We start from the raw sequence: 21,779 nt of genomic DNA, 5'->3' as shown, positions 1-21,779 counted from the left end.
ATCAATAAATGTAATCAATCGGTGCGCCATTTGCATGCGTAATATCTGAATAAATGCATGCGCACGCAGACAAAGGCAAGCACACTTGCGGTTGCGCCTAGTGAATGGTAATGTTGTGATAATGAGGGTAAAAATGGACTACACCCATGTGAGCGTTTGAGTGGGTGCAGTGCAGCCAGGCTAGCAAAGCAACAATTGACCAGTCTGGCGGCTACCGGGTGACACTGCGATCTGAGGACAGAAAGTGTTTCACTGATCTTCTTATAATAGCAACACTTTGCCCTCTTTTAACGTTATGAATTAAAAGGCAAAAATGCAGTGTAACTCTCTAATAGCTCCTGACCTCTCCCCATCCGTTCACCTTATTCCCTCTCAATCATGCCTCACCACTCCATCCAGCTTTAACCCCCCCCACCCACCCGCGCACCTCAATTAGTCTCTTTTCCACTCTACTCCAGTGATCCGTCTTTAAACAGATTTGAGTCTTATACTCATTCCCTCCCTCCTTCCCTCTCCGGTTCCCTTGCCTCATGACTCACAGAGGATATTTTTCAGTGTCACAATCAGTCAGAAACCTGGGTAAATATAGATCAGAGGCCTTAAAGAAGTAGAACGTGTGAGTGAGCACATAATATCCCTGCCCTGTGGACACGCCTCGTGACTTCTCTGTGTGCATTGGCGACGTGGGGCAAATTACCTGCCTGAGTGCACGTTCCTTGCCGCAGGACTTTAATACCTGCCTGCCACCATTCTCACTCTGGCCCGCTGTTCATGAATCTGACCTCATCCCGTCTCCGTTTCAGTCTCGTATCTTTATTACGCTTCTCGTTTGGAGCGAGAGTAAAGCAATTCTTTGAATGACTGAATTTAAATATTGCATAATGTGACATATATATAATCTTAAATGTAGCTCATAAACTACTCAGAAGTCAGATTAGAATGTACTTATTTTTTACTGAAGAGTCAAACATGGAAATTAAAGATTCTTTAATAACTGAATGGATTTTGGTTAAAGATGCCACCCACACTGATGACTCCACAGACAGCTATCCAGAGGTCATGTTTTATGAAGTCTTAACTTGAGTGCATAGCTTTTGACTTGGCAAACTTAAATAGTTTTTGACGTAGGTTTTCATCACAAGCTCAAAGGTTCATACTTGGACAAGTGGAAAATTTGCGGACAGAAAGAACATCAGCGAGGTCAGGAGAAACCATTCACATTTTCACGAATAGTTAAAAAAATATAAGGTTGTTCAAAAGGCACCTGAAAGCTGACTCAAATTTTTTGGCTCACTCCGGAAATATATTCAATCAACCTATACTGTTTAGGAACTGTGTGGATAAACTGTATTAAAATCTGACTGCCAGCTGCAATATGCTTTTTTTTAATCCAGTTTACATCTGTGAGCATTCTGTTTGGCTAATTTAATATGGGTTTGAGTACAAATTGATGAAGTGTGGATATTTAACAAATGGTGAAGAGATTGCGTTGGCAGCTTAGGCATTTCAAATCATGCATAAGATTAGAACGGAGAGGCGGCTTAAGGCACTCTGTCTGTTGCGAGACAAGCTGGGCTGAGTGTAAGTGGAGTTGATTATCTTCTGAGGTTTTCATGCACTAAACTATCACGAATGTTAACAAAAAAGGGTGAAAAAAAACATCCTTTTAGCTCTTTGAGGTTCCATGATCCAAATGATCCCTGAAAGCAATTTAAATCACTGTCTTACAATGAGCAAGTCTCAAGACACAAAATGTCAAAGATGAGACATGTCGGTCTTCTTATTGTATCCACAGATTGGAAAAGTGTTGTTTGGTCTGACAAGTCTGGGTTTCTGTTCAAATGTTCAGATAGTAGAATCCGAAATACTAGAAAACATTGAATCCATCCTGCTTTGGTCAATTTGGTGACTCAGTCATGGCTTCTATCTGCAGCTGGTACTTTCAATGTTGTTGTTTCTTGTTTGTCATTTTTGTCATCAAAAATGACTGCAGTGAATCGTCCCATTGCACAGGCGGCGATTCCGTGGTTGTCCGGCACCTGAGCATTTACTGAAAGGTTGAGCACCCACTGGGGTATAGTTGATCAAAAAATAAATAAGTAATTGAAATAATCTTTTGATATGTTGCCTTGGCCAGGAATTAAACCCTGGCCTCTCGCTTGACAGGCGAGAATTCCACCAGTGGACCACCACGAATACATAGGTGACATGGATTTCCAAGGATTTTGTAACTGTGAAGGGCTCTATATCATGGATGATTAGAACACAAGGAAATCCTTTGTAAAATCATAAGCAGTGAGCAACCCTCTATACTCAGAATTATATGACTTAATGTGATTACTTGGGCACCCACGGGCAAAAATATCATTTGGCACCTATGTCCCATGGTAAAGAATGTCACATACAATCACATTTTGATTGTGTCTTCTAACGTGATTGCTCGTCAGTGTTATGTTTACAACTTCCTTTTACTTCCAACTTTACCAATTGAATATTTATTTATTGCTTTATTAGCTTGTTTGCATGATTAAAGATTAGATTAGAAAGATTTTCACCACTTGCACGACAATGAACTTGGTTTGACACGGTGTACCTCAGGAAATCGTCAGTGTAAGACCGTTTTACAGCTCTTCATTCCAATTTAATCTGATGTGGTGGTTTAATAGTCCAACAAATATGTCTTCCACACAGAGGTTTCGTGAGATGAAAGAAATACACAGGTATTTAAAAAAAAATACTCTTTCACATTGTAAAACTACCAAGGTTGGAAAAAAAAGTACTTCATATGAAAGTTGTTGAGTTTTTTTGGCAACCTATGAGTATTACATACAGTATCACATTATGAATACAACATTTTCAGTGGAGAAAAATGGGGAGAGCCAAGGTTCAAAGTGTTTTGTGTAAATCAGCTCAGTGAGTTTCCAATGTGCTCATTTCCTTCGCCAACATACGTTGAGGCAAAGGTTATGTTTTTGTCCACATCCATCCATCCATCCATCCATCCATCCATCCATCCATCCATCCATCCATCCATCCATCCATCCATCCATCCATCCATATTTTCGCAAAATGAATTGCTCTTCCTGTCATTGCGTTAGAGTAGGCTCGCACATATGTTTATAAGATCTATTTTGAACAAATAAAAACTGCCCATAGCAGTTTGTTCTTGCTCTTTCCATGAACGTCTTTTGGTTTGGTCCCACCGTCCAAAGATAAGCATTTCAGCAGAGCTGTTCTCTCGAGATAAGTTGCATTTGTGAACGTGATGATGTGTTTGTCCTGTGATGGACTGGAAACCTGTCCTTTGCTTTTGTTGGGGGTATAAGTTCCACGGATCATAAACCAGCGGACGTCTAGTGTACCTCATGCCTTTCAAGCTATTTTGGAGGATTACTTCAACAAAGCCTGTTTGAATCAATAATTATCTCAAATGATATGTTGTGCAGATTCACTTGTGAGAAGCATGCTCTGTATATAATATACCTTAGTGGGTGGCATAACTGTCTTCCAATAAGGAGGCTCGGACTTCCCGAATTGTTTAAACTGCCGCTAAAACAATGCAACTTGGCTGACAAACTCAACAGGCGGCTCGCTTGCTCGTTATAGTCTGGGTTCCTGGTAAATCACAGATTAGATGGTTTATGACATTCTTTGGGGTGTTTTACCCTGAGAAGGGGGCCCCCGCAATTTGCAGGGATTATATGGTGTGCTTTATATTTAGGTATGCACATAAAGAGTATGAGTGAGGGAGAGCAGAGCGTTTGCTTGGCTGTATTAGCACCATGCAAGAGCTAATCCAGCAGGAAGCTGGATGCAACGGGGCTAAGTGGGAGCAAGTTTCAAAACAAACATGGCCAAAGATCCCAAACCTTCACTTAATCTACATTCATAGGGTTTAGATTTGGCTCAGGGGCCGAGAGATCAGCCAATCCTCAAGTGTCACCGAACAAGTCACTTATACCATTCACCAGGAGCTAAAACTGACCCTTTGTCCTCCCTGCCGAATTGAAAGGGCCAGGTGACGTGCTATTCGGATAAAACGGAACAGAACATTTTTCTTTTTGGAAAAAAAAAAACTACAAACATGAAGTTTGCTGTTCAGCCCATGTGCAAAGTGCCAAAGACAACATCCCAGTGTGAAAAGGTAAAAGGTCCTGTGATGACAGATTGGAAACATTCCTGGGATCTCTTTTCTTGGTAACATTTTTGAGTTTGTAAAAAAACAAACAAAAAAAACCAAACAAACAATAGGAGTGTTACAACAGTCAAATAATAAAATGAAACTCAACTTTTACATTTGTACAAGACACAGCCTGTGTTAATCAGTGCCCACGGTGCGATTAAGACACAGAAAGCCTGAGCCCTTGTTTTTTTCATCAAGGACTTTTCCTTGTGTTACTTTTAGATAAATGCAGGAGAGATTAAAAGTGTAGTTGTGTAGCTTCAGGTATGGAAGAGGGGATTGGGTTTGATGCAGAAAGTTTGCTTTGTATGCTGCGATAATGAGGTTGATGCCCTATTTACACAAGGACCATAATTTTGTTTGTGTTTTTGTTTAAAGAAAGTGCTGTACTCCTTATAATACAACCAGCCCTGTACCAATTATTCAAAATCCTTTAAAGTTACTTTTATTGTTGTATAGGTCCCCGCAGTACCTGGCGTATGTAAGAAATGTGTCTCTGCAACACTTTGTTGGAAGAATACTCTGAAATTCATGCATCATTACTCTTGGCTCTGGCGTCATTGCCAATCTTCTCCCATGTGTGCAGAAGAACTGTTTAATATAACCGTAATGTGTACTTGCAGCGATGTGCGTTTCTAGGAAGCGCTGTGCAAACGAACTGCCAAAACTTGATGTCAATTTGCCATTTTCACCTGAAAATGACTTCTCAACAGATGTCAAACCACTGCAGGGCACTATAAAATAATGTGATCACAATAATCAATCCAAAAACTGGAAATAATAAAGCCGGTAACATCAGCAGCACCTCTTCAGCATCTACGCCAAGTTTTCCTGCACCTTTCCAGCAGTGAACGTGGAGAAATCCATGTAAAGTTAATGCAACGCAAAGTTTTACTGAGATGAGGGAGCTTTTGATATAAACTGTGTTCTGATGAGAGGAGATGGTCCGACACACATTCTTGCCCTATCTTTCGCCGAGCTGTTGCTTGAGCCGAGATATCGCTCAGTTTAATAATCACATAACTGTTTTCACTCAGTCTCAAAGTTTCTATCCTAAAAAAAACCAACAAAAAAAACCTTTTCTGTTTTAAAATCAAATCTTAACTTCACTTCACTGAAGGTGTGCTAGTTTGAAGTCTTTTTTTTTTACCGTATTTTTCGCCAATTAAATTCCCTATATAATGTTAGGTTAGACAGATGAAATTATTGCACACTGCTTCAAAGTGCCCTTTTATTCATTAGGCTGAGCATCTGCCTCTCTGTCATTCCTTATGTTCTTGCTTAATTTTCTTTCAGATTATACGACATTCTGTAGATGTTCTTATTGGATGTGTAAATATCAGCTTTCTGCACAAAGAAAACCCCCAAAACAAAACACGGAAATCTGCTGCCTAATTAAATCTCTGGGAAACACAGCATTCAAAACACAGCAACCGTTTTCTTATTTTATATAAAATCAATATGATTCGAAAATAAATATGCATTACTGTTTTTACATAGACACAGAAAACATGTTAATAGTGAAGAAGAGACAAAGCAAACTAATAAAAAGGGCTCTAAGACTGATGGCAGAAACGATGTAGATTGTTATCCAAATTTAAAATGGTGATGGTGGTGGCGATGTGGTAGTGTACAGTATGCCGAGCTGCTAGCAGTAGTTTATTCGTATTTGCATCTTGCACAACGGACAAAACACAGGTCCGCTACTTATTTAAATACTTAAATACAGCCAACTAACACCCATACACAGATGTGCACATCAGCAAAAGTGGGTGAAAATACACACACACACACACACACACACACACACACACACACACACACACACACACACACACACACACACACACACACACACACACACACACACACACACACACACAAGGACACCCAGACACCCAGACACAGACGTACGCACACGGAGACGCACAAAAGTTACATTTCTACACAGCACCCACACCCTTAGATGAGAGGGGTTAAAAAAGAGGAGATGCCATTAGTACGTCAGTACAAATGATCCATTTAGGGAATGTCAACAAATTAGATGTTTTTTCTTGTTTGTTTTTTTTTTCTTTTTTTTTTTCTGTTTGTTTCATAGAAAAGCACAGAGAGCCTCCATGCTGAGAGTAGCCATCAGTGACCTTACACATCGGGGGACTACAGGACAGCCACAGGTACATAACACTGCATACATAAATAGACCAAATTAAATATGGGTATATTGGCTATATTGATGACCAGTATCCCTTTAATAGTATATAGCACTCCGGAGTTTCCTCTGATTGCGGTCGTGACACGGAGTCTGTCCACATCTGTCCTGAAAGGTCCTCAGAGGAAAGGAGACGACATCACCGGGCGACAGGCTCCAAATGTCCATCGACTGTCCCCGTTGTCCTGCCGTCCTCGCCCAGAAACAGTTCATCCATCATTTTTTTGAAAGGAGAGTACACCCATGTCCTCCTCAGGCTCACCCGCTGTTTTAGCAGTTAAATATAGCTCAGATTTGAGAGGTTTTGCATGTTATGATTGACACACAACCACAGTACACTCTTATCCAGTGAAGTAATTGCATACATACATTGACAATAAGACTACACCTGCATTGCAAGCCTGTTAGAAATGCAAAACCACATGGCGGCTATTTTGCTTTTAGTCAAATGATGGGTTTAGTTATTTGTATCTGTAGCAGCATAACAACTCTGTACTCTTTTTTTTTTTTGTCATGGTCTATATACACACAGATATACAGTGGGAGGAAACTTCAGTCTTTCTTTTTGTCCTCTCTGTCAGTCCAAGGGGAATGCTTTCCACAGAAAAGAAGAGCTTACGGTTCAAAGGTCAAAGTGCTGTGCTGTGAAATATCTCTACAATAGTTCTTCATCTTGTACATCTGGTGCTCCCACCTCTCTCATCTTGGCTTGTCACATCTAGATGAGAAGAATAGAGAAATTGGTATTTAGTGCAGTCGATCTCCATCTGATTGGCCAAATATGCTGTCCTGCACATACTATTTATTAATGTGCAGTGCATGGAAACGTAAGTTATTGCAGTTTTAACAATTCAAATGTATTGAACAGCACTAATGCATGCAGCATTCAACCGCCATACAAAGGGAATCAGGATCAAACTCCATAGCTGCTCAATCTTCCACTGTTTACAAGCTATTTGCTAACTGGGTCAGTCTGTTTCTTGGTACTAGGCAGGTAAAAGTACAGAGGATTTTTTTTCTTGTTTTTTCTTTTTTCTGAAACGGTAGTCTTCTGTGGTTGTACTGATAAGATTGTTAGAGTGAAACGACACATGGGCTGAAAGACATTAAAATGCACAATATGAACCACAGGCTTGATTCTTTGTCCTTGGTCAGTCTGATGTTAACGAGATATGAGTTAAAATACAAGAAATATCTTGTTCTGGTTACTTTATTGTTTTCTTCCCGAAGAAGCATTTAAAGTTTCCAATTTTATTAAAGCATTGCCACCATGTAGGTATCGTGAGATCTGGGGTTTCTCATCAGAATTGCCATTGAGTAGATTTCAGATTTACGCCAAATAACCTCACATCTGACCCACTTTTGTGAACGTCTTGTGATCTCTATAGGGAAACTGTATCCACAGACATCTCTCCATATTACTTTAAAATACAACAGGAAGTGGTAGAGTAGTCCAAACAGGGACTCCTTGACTTCAATGATAAATATTGATGTATGGGAACGGCTGGAAACTGAACTCAAACGCAGCTATAGAAACATTAATATAGCTTTCTCAGCTTACCTCAGTGTGTGTGGGTGTGTGGATGTTTAAGAATCGAGCCTGCAACATGGCCTCGTGCACATTCTGCATCATTGTAATTTGTTTCTTCCATGACACCCACAAACACGTCCTTCACTTTTTATAGTTTTCGTCTGTGCAGTCTAAAAATGCCCATGCTTTTTTATGTTCAGACCTCACCACTGGGCCGGCCTCAGTTTGCAGAGGCGGTGTTACGCAAGTCTTTTTGGCTTTGAGGGACATGGGAATTCTTGGAAACAAGTCGGAACGTTCAGATTTGTAGTCGTTTATTGTGGTTTTCCAGTGATTATCTTATCAATTTAGAGCAGAAGACATTTCAAAGATTTAATAATAAAAGAAATGAGGGTAGAAAAGGGGCCATGACTGCAGTCTGCAGTTACTTGTGTTATTACAAGTACAACTAACAGGTTTAAACTGCGACCTCTAAAAAAATAAATAAATAATTGGTTGCACACGAAAACTGATGTACCAGCAGCACTTACTTGCAGGTCCTTTCGTTGAGCTCTAGCAGGCGTTCTTTACAGTATTCGTCTGTGTGTTTGCACGAGCACCGGCAGGTAGCAGGATCCTGTACAAACAAACGCTTTCTCCTCTCTGAGCAGTGATCACAACATGGCTCACAAACACTGGACAGACAGAGAGACAGAGATGGGGGGGAAGAGGGAGAAGCGGATTATCACAGTGTACTATTTGCACCCATAAGCAAGGTCGACCTCAGGTCAGCCCTTTGATATGCTCTGGTTTGCTTCTCTGAGCGACTGCCAAGCTGGCCTGCATGTGACACTTGGGTTGTATTGCACACGGGTTTGCACAAAAACTCGATCAGTAAAATTACCCTCCACACACACACACACACACACACATCCCTCCAGTGTCGATTGGAAAACCCGCAAATGTCCTGTATGCGTTAGACATGCAGTGAATGAAGCTTTCCACCAGTTCATGCAAAACAAAACAACATATAGTGGCATTGAACGACACAGTCTTTGCGTTCACTCCTACAAACAGCCAGCGCTTGATAAAGAAGACTCGAGGGTCTGTTTGGTGCACCGTAAAGAAAAACTTCATTTTATTGAGTGAAAACTGCAGACTACGTTTCCTCACAGAGAGACATGAGATTAAAAACACGGTCGGAAAATGGTCTAAATTACAATTCTTAGCAGAGACGAAGGCACCGACACTCCACCGATATCTCAAGATACAAATGTACATACAGTCAGGAATCTGTTCACAGTATGAGCACTGAAGAAACATGAGATCATCTTCAAATTAGTGTTAAATCAAATGACTCCTTTCTCTCTCTCATGGTTTCAGAGACAAGAGTAGGCAAACAAAGAAACAAAAACAGCACTTGCTAAACAAAGGCAATAGATAGCCATCACTTTTTCTCTTCACATTACAAAATAAGTACCAGCATTAGGCACAAGACAGCAAAACCAGTTTGTAAAGATGAAAAGAACAAAAAAGGGGAGAGGGAGACGGGTACGAGACACAGCAAAGCGGCACAGACTCAACACCGAGCACTGGACCGTGATTGCGATCCTGCTGATCCCAGCACAGATACCAGAAGAGTACAAGACAGTCTGCAATGCCATGCTGGTGGATCTGTGATCTGCTACAGGAGAAGGCTCAGGTTGCACTCTGGAGCTGCTTTAAAGTCAGTATTTTCCAGCTGAACATGCCCATTATAAATCATGAAAGTAGCTACCGGACATGATGTTAGAAGCGAGGCGAACTTCAGGCTTCTACCGTTGTCTTATCTTTGTAACTACACATTGCTGTATCTCATCCCTCACATTGGTCCAGGCCTATCCATAGACAGCCACATTCTTAGAAACACTGTGCTGGTTAGCTTAGGACAAGATGAGACGGAGATTTCAAGGTTTTGAGATGGGTTATGGTTCATTTCTTGCGAGGTAGGATATGATCACGTCTGCTGTGCTTCCCTGGTTATCGGTGTTATGTAAAGTTTTGCTTGAAGCGACGTTTCCACAACATGTTAACGAACAGGACACGGAAGAGCATTGCTGACGAGACATAGTTAGGACATTGCATGGGAAGCGACATGCTAATTGATGTGGCTGACGGGCAAAATTAAATGGTACACGTTTAAAAGGGGCAGAAAAGCTCCTCCCAAATTAGCTTAACTATGAGAAGCGCAACACTCAGGTGCAGGTAGGTGGAGAAGGCGGAGCTGACATACGCATCGTGAATTGTTTTGTCACGGTTTTTCTTTCGTTTTCTCTTTTGGCCTTTGCCCTTGCCTTTCCTGGATTTTCTGCAAGAGAGACAGGACAACAACGCAGAGAGATTCCTGAGAGATGGACTCATGTGTTCAGATCTGAAACTGGTGTAAATTGTTTGACAGTTGTATTTATTTATTTATTTTTTAATATGGCTATGTCAAAGCGCCAAGCACCATTTGTCGCTAACTGCTACCAATTGACTTGCTTGGAACTTATATCTTACATATTTTTAAGCAGACAATCAGTGTCTGAAGACTTCACCTCAGTTGATCATGCAAGCTTGAAAAAGTCGACTCAACTGGGAGCGTTGAAGAACGAACATGATCCGTTTTGTGAAGACGCACCCAAAATAATGCTGTGTTGTCTCCCATAAAGTCTGTAGTTTATGTATGTGATAAAGAAACAAAATCCTTGTTTTGTGAAAAGGTCTATCTATTGTCCATGTTGCCTTCAAAGGACATGACGTTCAACGACCCCGCAGAGAGCAAAAGCGGGTGACGATTTGAGAAACCTCATGTCGGGCAGGAATCTGGGCAGTTATAAGGACAATATGCTCGGACTGCATCTTTTAGAATATCTGGGTCGGCTCTTTTTTGCGCTGATTCAATGTGTTTCCGACCATGACGCAATAAGAGCACACCGGTGTGTGATTGCGAAGCATGCACGTGGTTTCCCAGGTGCAGGGTGGGTTTCTGTCAACATTTTGCCATGTAATACATTACAATATTTTGGGGAAGAAAATAATCAATGATGATGTTTCTCTCTTTATATTTATATTCACAATACATTCAGATATTCGTCTCTTATTTCATTAACGGCCATTTATTTTCTCTAATAAGGAACTGCATCTTTGAGCTCATTTCACTTCAAATATTCAGTCTTACAATTTTTTCATTTATTCACTAATGTCTCGATCTTCAAACCAGAATATTGCAGATGGATGTTGTTTTGCCTTTGATAGAACGTACCCTCTGAGTTTACAGCCATGCTCGCAGCTCTGGGAGGTTTTACTTCAGCACAGAAGTGCCTTTGAAGTTTTGTTATACAGCAAATGTTGAGCGATAAATACAACCGAATCTACTAGGTTTGTTAGTTCTGCTCATTTTCAGTCATGCATTGAAGCGATTTTGAGCTGATGATGCTACTAAATGGAAGGTTAAGGAATCAAACTGATGCAAATCGTCTGCAAATCATGAATCTATCCAGGTTTTGAATACCTACCTTCTACCTCAGGGTACCGCTGTCTGTCTGTCCTATCTTTTATGCTCCTTTTGTCCCCAAAACCCAAACCAGAGCAACAGAAAACTGCCTCTGACTGTGGTTTTGCAATGGTTTCTTAGTTTTTCCTTTCTACAATCTCCTATCCTTGCTCATGTGGATTTGCTGGGATTGTACAAATCGCTTTGAAATGACTGTGTTGTATTTGGCACCATACAAATAAAACTGAATTGAATTAGTTGCGGAGCTGATTTAAAAAAATATGCATTATAACTTTAGATGAAGTAGAGCAATGTAATAGTATGATAAGCTGTTAAGTCTTGTTTTTTTCACTTCTCGAAAGAAATGCTGTGAAGTCCCATTTACTCTTTGAGTAACAATTAAGCATGAAAGGCACATATATGATGTATGTGTAACACATCTACAATCTTCTTTAAAAATAATTAAATAAACGTAGGTTGTCGCAAGAACATTTTTAAGTGACAATGGAGTTTTCCTGTGGATGTTGACAGTCATCTAGTTTCACAACCTCTGAGATGACTCACTAACAATAAAAGGAAAATGCGTCAAGCATCAGAAACAGAAGTTGAACGACCTGAAGACCATTACTTTGTAGAAGCACAACACCAAAGCCGGACTCATAAACAGTTATGGCAGGGTTAAAGAGACGGTCTTAAAGCTACCCTACATATATAGATATATATATGATGGACAACCTGGCATAAAACCAAAAAAACAAACCTACCGCAACCCGGCAGTGGAAAAATATTAACAGCTATTCACAGAAAAAAAGATTAAAGCATTTTAGTGACCCTTAGCACACTGACATCTGTAGCCCGGGGAGGGAGGATCACTCGAGAAAGGATCATAAACACAAAAGTTTAACGTCTTCAAAAACACTGTTATCTATATCACGGCAGGCAGAAACAGAAGTAATAGACGTTAAGTGGGATGTAAACGTTAAAGCAGGGTGGGGAGGAATGTAAAGGGGAGGAAACGTGGAAAGGACAGGTGTGGAAAGGCCTGCCCTCAACAAGTGTCACTATTTCACCTGAGTGAGATTAATTGGCATTGTCCACGTTTACAACCTTACAGCTGCAGAATAATTTGTGCACACTATAAGATATATAGTGGTTTTAATGAAATATTGGTATTGTGGAGTGTTTTAGTGTGCATGTTTGTTTTATCTGTGTTAGAGAAAGAGGAGAGATTAAAGGGAAGCACATCAGTTTAAAAGTGTATAGTGTAATGCCATAAAAGCTGGGAATTGCATTTGACTGAGAGTGAGGTGTTTTTTTTTTTTCTTTACAAAGCAAAACAGGAAAAGATCAAATCTCATGTGCCCATTGTTTCCCTTCAAATACCCAATTCCCATGCAGAAAGAAGGCTGTACTCACTTTTCTTTCTGTTCTCTCACTTCTTTCTTTAACCTGAAAGGCAGGAACACAACAACACATTAGATCACGGCGCGCAATTGTTCCCGGTAAACAGATATATATATATCGAGATCATCAGACTCCATCAGCATGTGGGGGCACATATCGGTCTTCTCGAATCGCCATCACGGCATCCGCCTTACTATAAACTGTGATAAAAGGGACTTTCACTTTCAAATACCTGGCAAAGTAAGGGAAACCAGTTAGGACACACACACACACACACACACACACACACACACACACACACACACACACACACACACACACACACACACACACACACACACACACACACACACACACACACACACACACACACACACACACACACACACACACACACACACACACACACACACACACACACAGGGCCTGGTTCACGTCCATGTGACAACGCTCGCTGATAACAGTGTGAAGCAATAAATTCATTGGCACAGAGTTGTGGCAGGAGTTTAGCCAAAAGTGTTAGGAAACAATCTTTCTTTACAGGAGGTCACGGACTCGCAGCCAATTTTCTCCTGGACAGACTGGTGAAACAACTCCACCAGAATATGTCTGTGTATCTACTTCATTCGTCCATTATCTGACACACCGAGATCTCTTTGAGTTATGTACGCTCGTCTGACTTGGTACTCCTGATTGCCGTGGCACACCGCAAAGCTTTTACTGCTTGAATAAAGTACAAATTAATACGTCTCCGGTGCTTTAAGCTTATCATGAAAACAACTAAAGTTTTAGGATCATTTAAAAGCTATACAATGAAGCAAATAGTTTGTTGTGTTCAAGCGGCTGATGAGGGCCTTTAATTATGTTTTTTATGTAATTATCTGTGTATTATGTTCACCCTGTATCATGAAATCATTTATCGAAGTCAAAAATTCTGGACTGCATTGAGTAAACTGATAAAAGCCATTTAAAATAGTTTACAGGTGCCCTAACGATTTATGGCTACAACCACATGGTGACATATTGTGTCATCACTGCAGTAAGTCAGCATTAAGTTCAGCGTGAAAACTCTGCTGGGTCAGAGGTTTGCCGGGGGCAAATGTAGAGGCCTCGTTCCAGTAAAACTTTTTAAAAGTTGGAGCAGCAATCTCAAACGGGCAACGTAAAGTGACGGCAGAACTACTGGGCCCTCGAGCCAGAGCTACAAAGTTTGTTTTCTCTTTTGATTTTAATGAAGCGCGGGAGGAGGATGCATGTCTGTTCGGTCATGCCACACAACTCCAAAAGCTGCTTTCATATTTACATATGGACTATGTTTTTATATGATGATGATGGTGATGATGACACTTGTTTTGGTTTTAGGCACAATCTAATTCTGCTGTTTTAAGCCAAATCTGAACACCAGCTCAGTGACTGAAAATATCAAGCTTGTAACCAATATGAGGCGCAGCTTGTGAAAAATAATTTTTGAAGAACGAACTGTAACGGGAGTTAAACACGGACAGAAGAGACACAAATTAGCACATGACGGATAAATCAGCACTCACTGATCCTTTATGTATAAAAATTAGAAGAAAATATCACCCCATCACACCAAGAGGCCCTAAGAAAAATGCACCAGACTTATCTCAGTCAGCTAAAGCAAGCCCTACATAGTTCCTCTGTATGACCTCTGTATGTAAGCTGGAGGAACAAAAAAACCCCAACTAAATATCAGGGTCCTGCATTTTCAAACAAATGTATCTGCTTCAGCTAAGTACTGCGATGGAATGAGGATAAATTTAAACAACACAGAGGACGTCTGCCGTGATGCGTCTAAACCTGCTCCGGCCTCGATACCATCGACTAAGTGAATGAAGGAAAAGATAAAATATGGTTTTACCTGATATGCATCTGCTGAATGTGTCAGGGGCAAACTCTAAACAATAACTCCACATGGCGTGTTTGGCCAGCCTCTGCTCTGCTACACAATAGAGCGATGATTTGTAGTGGTGCGTGCGTGCATGTGCGTTCAGGGTTTCTTACCTACACTCGCATGCGCTGTGTTCTGTGAAGCTCATGAAAATGTCATTCTGTTGCCTTTGGGGTTTTATTCTTTTTATCTGCAACAAAAAGAAGATTGAGAGAGATTGTTACCAGTCAGTTAATGCGTTCGATGTGCAAAAAGGCAGATACACATTAATCCCAAAGTAGACAGGCCAGGCCCAGTGGAAGGTCAGATCTTTCAAATATGTAAATGTGTAAACGTCCAGATAGAATCCAAGTTCTGTTTTTGGTGTTTACACGGGAGGAAGGCAAGTCTACTTTAAGGCTAAAGCAAAACCAACTATGTGTCAAACTTTAGATAATGTAGGAGTTTCTGAAAGGCTCTGTGATTTTCTGCTCTGCTCGTTGGATGATTAGCCGGCTCCAGAGTGTCCAGCCAATCAAGAGCTGGGCGGTACCGAGTGTTGATAGGCTGAAAACCTACTACTTTAGCTCATCATGTGAAGGTAGCGAGGAGCGAGATGGAAAATAACAAGGATCGCTCCGTTGCAAGAAGCGAAATATGAAATGCTTCAAGTCGCAGAGTTGTTCAATGCCTCATGCTTCGACATTGAGCTGAAATTAAAAAGTTTGCCACATTTTCAAATGAAAGGAACTGTAATGAAGAGAGATAAATGCAGTCTCGAAAAGCAGAAGTTTGCTTTTTGTAGAAAATTTTGTTTTTCACCTGTAAAGGTGGTAAGGAAATATATGCAAAGCTTCTCATTTGGGGAAAAGGTGACAATGAAAATTGAGCTCTTCATTTGAGGACAAGGTTCCTTTTAGCCTAAAGGTCGCACCTAAGCAGGCTTTCAGCAATGTGTACTTGGAGCGACTTGAAGGGCTTCTCTGCCAAATCCTTTGAAAGCTCTGCACCACTCAGAGGGGACACTTAAGCAGCCTGTGTGGCCTGCCCGTGTGACATTTGACCAAAAATGATTAATCTAAAATACGCAGACATTGTCTGGTCGAGTAAAGAGTTTTAAAATGATCGACCCGTCCAGGAAACAGATCGCCCAAGTGTTCAGTGTTGCTGCTGCAAGCGGCGCTGCTGACCTCCATTGTGACGTTATAGCTGGACGTTGGCATGCACTGCAGCATCTCGTCATTGCAGCAGCCGGCGCAGCGCGTCAGCACCACACAGGAAGGGATGAAGATGTGCTCCACCTCCTCCGGATACTCCTGTAGTATTTCTACCAGCAGCTCTCGAGGCTTACACAAACTCTTGTTGTAGACCTCCATTAAAGGGATCACTGTGTGACAGAAGGACATTGGACCAGATTAGAAAAATGTGCCGAAAACTGGCAAGCTGACAAGAAACAAAACACAGTTGCACATGCACTTTTTCATTTCTACTTCTGGATTGGCTTTCATAACACTGGCTTGTGATTACATGCACTTAATGTCCCACTGTGATTAGAAACTACTCTTTCTATACATCCACATTCGCCTCATCAGCCGTGTTACCCCACTGTTGCGATTCTGCTTGAACAGAGTCTTACAATAAGTGCTTCCCCTCACTTAGTCCTTTGCTGGAGTTCTGCTCTTGAGAAAGATATTAGCACACAGACATACACCACCTCCCAAACATCACTCAAAAGCCTTTAGAGAGCCTAAAACAATCCCAGGCGGACGGGCCTCTGGGATGCCAAATCAAACATACCAGGCCTGAACAATATCACCTAGTGCAGCTTCTGATTGTCCAAATTGGATTGGCCAATGCTGAGGTTGTGCAAAAATGAAATTGTAGGCCAAGAGGTTGACATTCCTTTCTATAAAAGGGTCTGGTCACCATAACATTCCCTCAGCTTAAACCTCAATGAAAAAGGAATGCTGCTCAGGGTGAACATGTCCAACGAATGAGATTTAAGGGTGAAACTGGTGTCGCTTACTGGAAAAAAGAAAAAAGAGAGAGGGTATTCTGAAGGGGTTAAATCTCTGCAGGGTCAAGCTACAATTTTGCCCACTAGGAGGCGATAATTTGCCTTTAATGTCAAGGTGAAATTTGAACCAGCCGTTTCTGTTTTGGCTGCAGGCCAACCAGGGAGCCCAAGGCAGACTGTATTCCCACGGTGCCCTGTGGGACACCTACCGTCATGTGGACCTCTTTCTGTTTCCTTCGGTATGTGGGCACTCTAGAAGAAGAGGGGGGAGAAGCATGCCATTAGTTACAGTAGATTGTGCAAGAACTTTTTTTTTAAGACCCTGGCAATGCCCTTTACTTATCCACAGTTGTGCAAAAGATATGTTTGCATTTTGACAATACTGTTGCCCACTGCCACAATATGGAAACCACACTAAGCATCTTATCTCGGGTTGGCTGACGCGGCAGTGTGGGGCACAATAACAGTCAAATATTCATACTCCTCTTGTAATAGCTTTCCAAGTCTGATCACTATCATACTCCCAAAAGATGCAATTGAATTGAGAAGCGTTCAGCCAACTGTTATAAACAAAACTTGTTTAAAGCATGTCCATTATCTTCGTTATCACGCCGTGTATTTAGAAAAAAAAAAGCAAATAATATGATTAGAAAGCGCCTATAAAACTGAAATATAAACTACCACATCAAAATCTTGTAAGCCTAAAACAAACGCTGTGTTAGGTTTTGTTTTGTTCCTGTAACTAAACCTCTAACGTGCGCCTCCTCCGCCACTAGGCAACCCGGTATAATCGCCGCCGCTATTAAACCCGGTAAAAGCTCCCAGCCTGTTACTTTCCCTCACAGGGGGTAGCTGTCAGGGCCGGCCCTGTAGCTGTCACCACACCAGTCGGGCCACAAAGGATTTTTTTTTTTTTGGCAACTTTCCCCTCGTTACGCACCGCGTTTTTTCCACGCACGTACGCACGTAGAGCGGCGCTCACTGTCGCGTTCCCACATGGGAGCGCGCGCGACTCGCGCAATATCTGGACGGTGTTGCATGAGATCCAGCTCATGTGGGCACCGACACACGAGAGGGAGTCTGAGATTCCAGATGAGAGCTCAGAAACTCGGCTCGGTTCATTAATGAAAAGTAAAAAAAAAAAAAAGAAATGGCTGGGTGCTGCTGTTTAGTCTCCTCCCCCTTTTTTGGTGGCGTGAGAGGGGACCGAGAGACCCCAGGCTCTCTCCAAAACACTCAATACTGTATTATTAATGACAGGGTGTCAAGCTGCGAACATCAGGTCTTTAAGTAAGTGATGATATGTCGCCTGATAATCAGCAGTAAGAGACATCATCCCGATACTTCCCAGCGTCTATTGGGTGACTTAGCTGTCATTAAAGCCGCCACTTACTTAAATAAACACTTTAGTGGACTTCGGGAAGGGGGTTCAGATCGTATAAGATGCTTGAAAGATGAACTATGTGGCTGCCTAAAACACAAGCACTTCATTTAAGGTGACAGCGCGGCATGGTGGAACAATAATCACAGAAAAAGTCCAACCATGTTGCGGGAATATTACGCAGCGTCCTGCTGAGAAGTCTCTTTTTTTTTTTTCTACCTTGAAACCTTTGCTCAAAGCTATACAGCGCTTGATTAATGATTATAAGGAAAACGATTTACAACGCGCTCTCAAAAAGCCATTAAAATGCTCCACTCCGTCTGAGTAACACAGTATATGAGTGTTATGTTTCGTTATGAAAATGAAGGTTGAAGTCAAGTTTGAACGCGTCTCTCCGCTAATTGAAGCGAACCTGCTTCAATGTCCTAATTCAGAATTGAGCCGCTGCGCCTTTAATATCTCCAAGGTGGTATTGGAGCAGGCCTGAAATCACCCAGCGTCAAACTTCACAACAATATCTAAAGACATTTAAAAAAAAAATCCTTCCTTATGACGCGCTTTCTGCGTAATAATCGCACCAAACACGAGCGTGTGCGTCCAGATTTCTGTGTTGTCAGTTCTGTTGAATGATCTTTTAAAATCTCTCTGAAGCCACAAAACATTTCAGCTTGTTTAAACACGAGCTGTGTGACCTACCAGGGGAAAGACAAGGACAAGCTACACATTAATGACCACTGACTAGATTTCGCAAATGGAGATCGATTCATGGCTTTTTTTTGTCTTTTTTTTTTCAACTCTCTGGTCCAGTTTGTTCTCCGTGTATACACTCACCTTGACAGCTGACAGCGTCAAAAATAATAGTGTCAAACTGTCAATAATGTTCATGTTGTTGGAGGTCCAATCCAAATACAGGCGACGTTTTAAAATTCAACAGGCCAATGTGGCGATTTGTTCTCAAACATGAAGTTTAACAAGCCAAAAAAAAAAAAAAAAAAAACCCAAACAAAAAAAAAACAAACCCCAAAATAAAAGAAAAAACGCTAACAAGTGGACCGGCTAAAACTTCTCGGAGTAAGGGGCCGGGGGTTGTAACGGCAAATCCATGCTGGTCCCAAGGTTTGGAGCATACAATCCTTTGTGGATTAACTTCCTTCTCAACTGTTGCCAATTATTTTCAAGATATCCAGAAACACGAGAATCCAAGATGCACAACGTCTCACATTGTTCCGCAGCAGACTTTTATTCTCTTGCAAGGGAATAGCAATCCACATTACAATAATCCCATGCTTGTTGAGCCAGTCGTCTCCAAGTGTCTGTCCATTTGAAACTTGCACCCTGCTCCTATGTGCAACTTGACCAGGATGACGTTCAGTTGGGGGGGGGGGGGGCAAAAAAAAAGAAAAAGAAGAAAGAGGGAGGGAAGAAGAAAAACGCGCTGACAGATGATCGTCCCAACGAAACTTTGTGAATTGCTCGGGCTGTTTCTAATGTCAGTGCGCACGAAGCGGGGTCAGCTCTCTGCGTTAACACAAGACGCGTCCTCCTCGGTCTCTCGGTGTCTCCATACTGTGACCGTGTAGGCGAGCGTCGGACTGGCAGCCGCGGTCCGGAGACGTGGATGATTGGTGGACATGCACGCAGGGTAGGTGTGTCCTGAGTGGGCTGATATACAGACGCTGTGCGCACCTCTCCGGTCGCTTTTTCACAAGTGCCGAGTTCAGGAGTGCAGTCTGCCCAAGTCTCTTACAAATTTCCTCTTATGGGAGAATTAAAAAGTATGGAATTTGAGATGTGTTACATCTGATAATCTACTCTGTCATTTTTTTTCCTTTGCGGTCATTTCCACCTTCCACTTGTCAGGCTGTTGCTCCAAACGCTCCACCGAATACGCATTTTCTATGAGTAAACGGGGATTATTACAGTCTTACCTAATAGTTATCGACCTAATTTCTATTGCAAATTAAGTTTGATTCATTCAAATCGGAAATGACTGACGGACGTGCAAATATTACAAGCGCCCTCGGATGCGTCTTGTGTGTCCGCTCAATTTCCTTCGCAGTGCTTGTTGCAGAATACGCTTTTATTAAAAAAAAAAAAAAAAAAAAAAAGGTCAAACGTGTATTTGCTAAGATCAGCGACACACTTTCTCATTTCCAGTTCCAGCTGGTGATACCGGGGCAAACACTTTCCAGTCTCGTGGCTATTCGGGGGGCCGAGCTCCAAATATCCCCCATTTCCATGAAAGAGGAAACCCGTGGACTGTGTACGTGTGTGTACGTGTGTGTGCGTGTGTGTGTGTGTGTGTGTGTGTGTGTGTGTGTGTGTGTGTGTGTGTGTGTCTCTGTCTCCGAACACGTAGGCGTGTGACGCCGCCGTCTGTGATGTGCCGCACGCCGCCGGTCAGGAGGTGTTGGCGCATCTCCGTCACTGAATGCGCGCCTGCCTGCACGCACGCACGCACGCACCACGCTCCTTTGTGGAAAGTCGGAGTCTGCGTCGGTTCATCAGAGAATGGATTTTCTGTGTAATGTCCAGCTCAGCAGAAGCCACCTGGTCGGCCGAGGATGACCGCAGGCTCTTTTACCCCCCTCAGAGCAACAGCTGAGACAGCACTATATATATATATATATATATATATATATATATATCATTGATAGAAAATTAGAAAGAACCGAGAGACTGTCCTCTCGCAGTTTCATCAGAGTTCTGCTTCTGTATACATCGGAATGAATAAGATACAGATCATATATTTTTAACTTACGATGGCTAACTTGGAATAAATGTGTGCAAGGGCAAAAATCCCCAAATCCCATGACATTGTTGGGAGTTCCACCTGTAAGGTCAATATGATCGCTAATACAACCTGAGTCATATAGATCTATAGCTTTACACACACGTCATATAGATCTATAGCTTTATACACATACTTTTTTGGTCATACAGTTTTTCTTGTTTTCTTGTTTAGAGTTTTCTAGTTTCTTTTGTTATTTTGGAGGGACCTTTTTTAACAAAGGTGGATAACATTAACTTATTTAGATGTATTGGAGTGAAACTGGTGATACTGTACTCACTACTGGAGTTTAGAGTATAGTGAAATAAGTACATAGCTACATCATCCAGCGTTTATAGTTTTTGATTGATTGCTGTGGAAATATGACATTGAGTGACACGATCCTAAATACATATATTCTTAATATGATAAATAATTAACCAATAAATAATATTAACAAACATAAAAGAAAGAAAGAAAAACACTTGTACAGTATGTTAGAACTACCTTGGCCCAGTAAGTACTGGATGTGACCTTCAAACAATATCAAAACAATTGTCAGGGTTTTTTTTAGATGCTCTTTGAGCTGTTATCTCTGTAATCTTTGCACATGGTATAATTTGTACTGGCATCACTGCTCTGCCTGATAGCTTCATATAGTGGTGATGCCCTCTCCTGGACCAAAAGTCCACTGCAGCAGAGGAAATCATGTCTACATCCAGATCACCCACAGATTGCTAGACACTAAGGAAATGGAAAGAACCTATAAGCCTGTAATGACATGAGGTGGCAGCTATGTGCCTGGCGTGCTCGCTGCAACTCATACCGTATCACGCATTCAATGGTTTGAAAGAGACAGAAAAAGAAAAAAAAAAAAAAAAAAGCTGAGGGAGACACTGA

General features: G+C 41.6%; 1 protein-coding gene across 2 annotated transcripts; it reads right to left on the bottom strand.

The window, feature by feature from the left end:
- Positions 1–3,053: 3,053 nt before the first annotated feature.
- Positions 3,054–19,745, bottom strand: vegfab (vascular endothelial growth factor Ab). 2 transcript variants are annotated; one of them, XM_080513826.1, is made up of 8 exons: positions 18,941–19,745; positions 16,938–16,980; positions 15,902–16,098; positions 14,846–14,922; positions 12,833–12,865; positions 10,175–10,249; positions 8,454–8,597; positions 3,054–7,110 (listed from the first exon to the last, which is right to left on the bottom strand). In XM_080513826.1, the coding sequence occupies exons 1-8, from the start codon at positions 18,992–18,994 to the stop codon at positions 7,092–7,094; spliced, it is 642 nt and encodes a 213-aa protein (XP_080369952.1). In that variant the 5' UTR covers positions 18,995–19,745; the 3' UTR covers positions 3,054–7,091. The 2 variants fall into 2 exon arrangements, with proteins under 2 accessions (XP_080369952.1, XP_080369953.1); XM_080513827.1 differs by lacking the exon at positions 10,175–10,249.
- Between the last annotated feature and the right edge of the window lie 2,034 nt (positions 19,746–21,779).

This window comes from Blennius ocellaris, assembly GCF_963422515.1.
Source record: "Blennius ocellaris genome assembly, chromosome: 18".
NCBI lineage: Eukaryota > Metazoa > Chordata > Actinopteri > Blenniiformes > Blenniidae > Blennius > Blennius ocellaris.
Note: the sequence above shows the minus strand (reverse complement) of the source record. Positions and strands in the feature narration are given on the sequence as shown.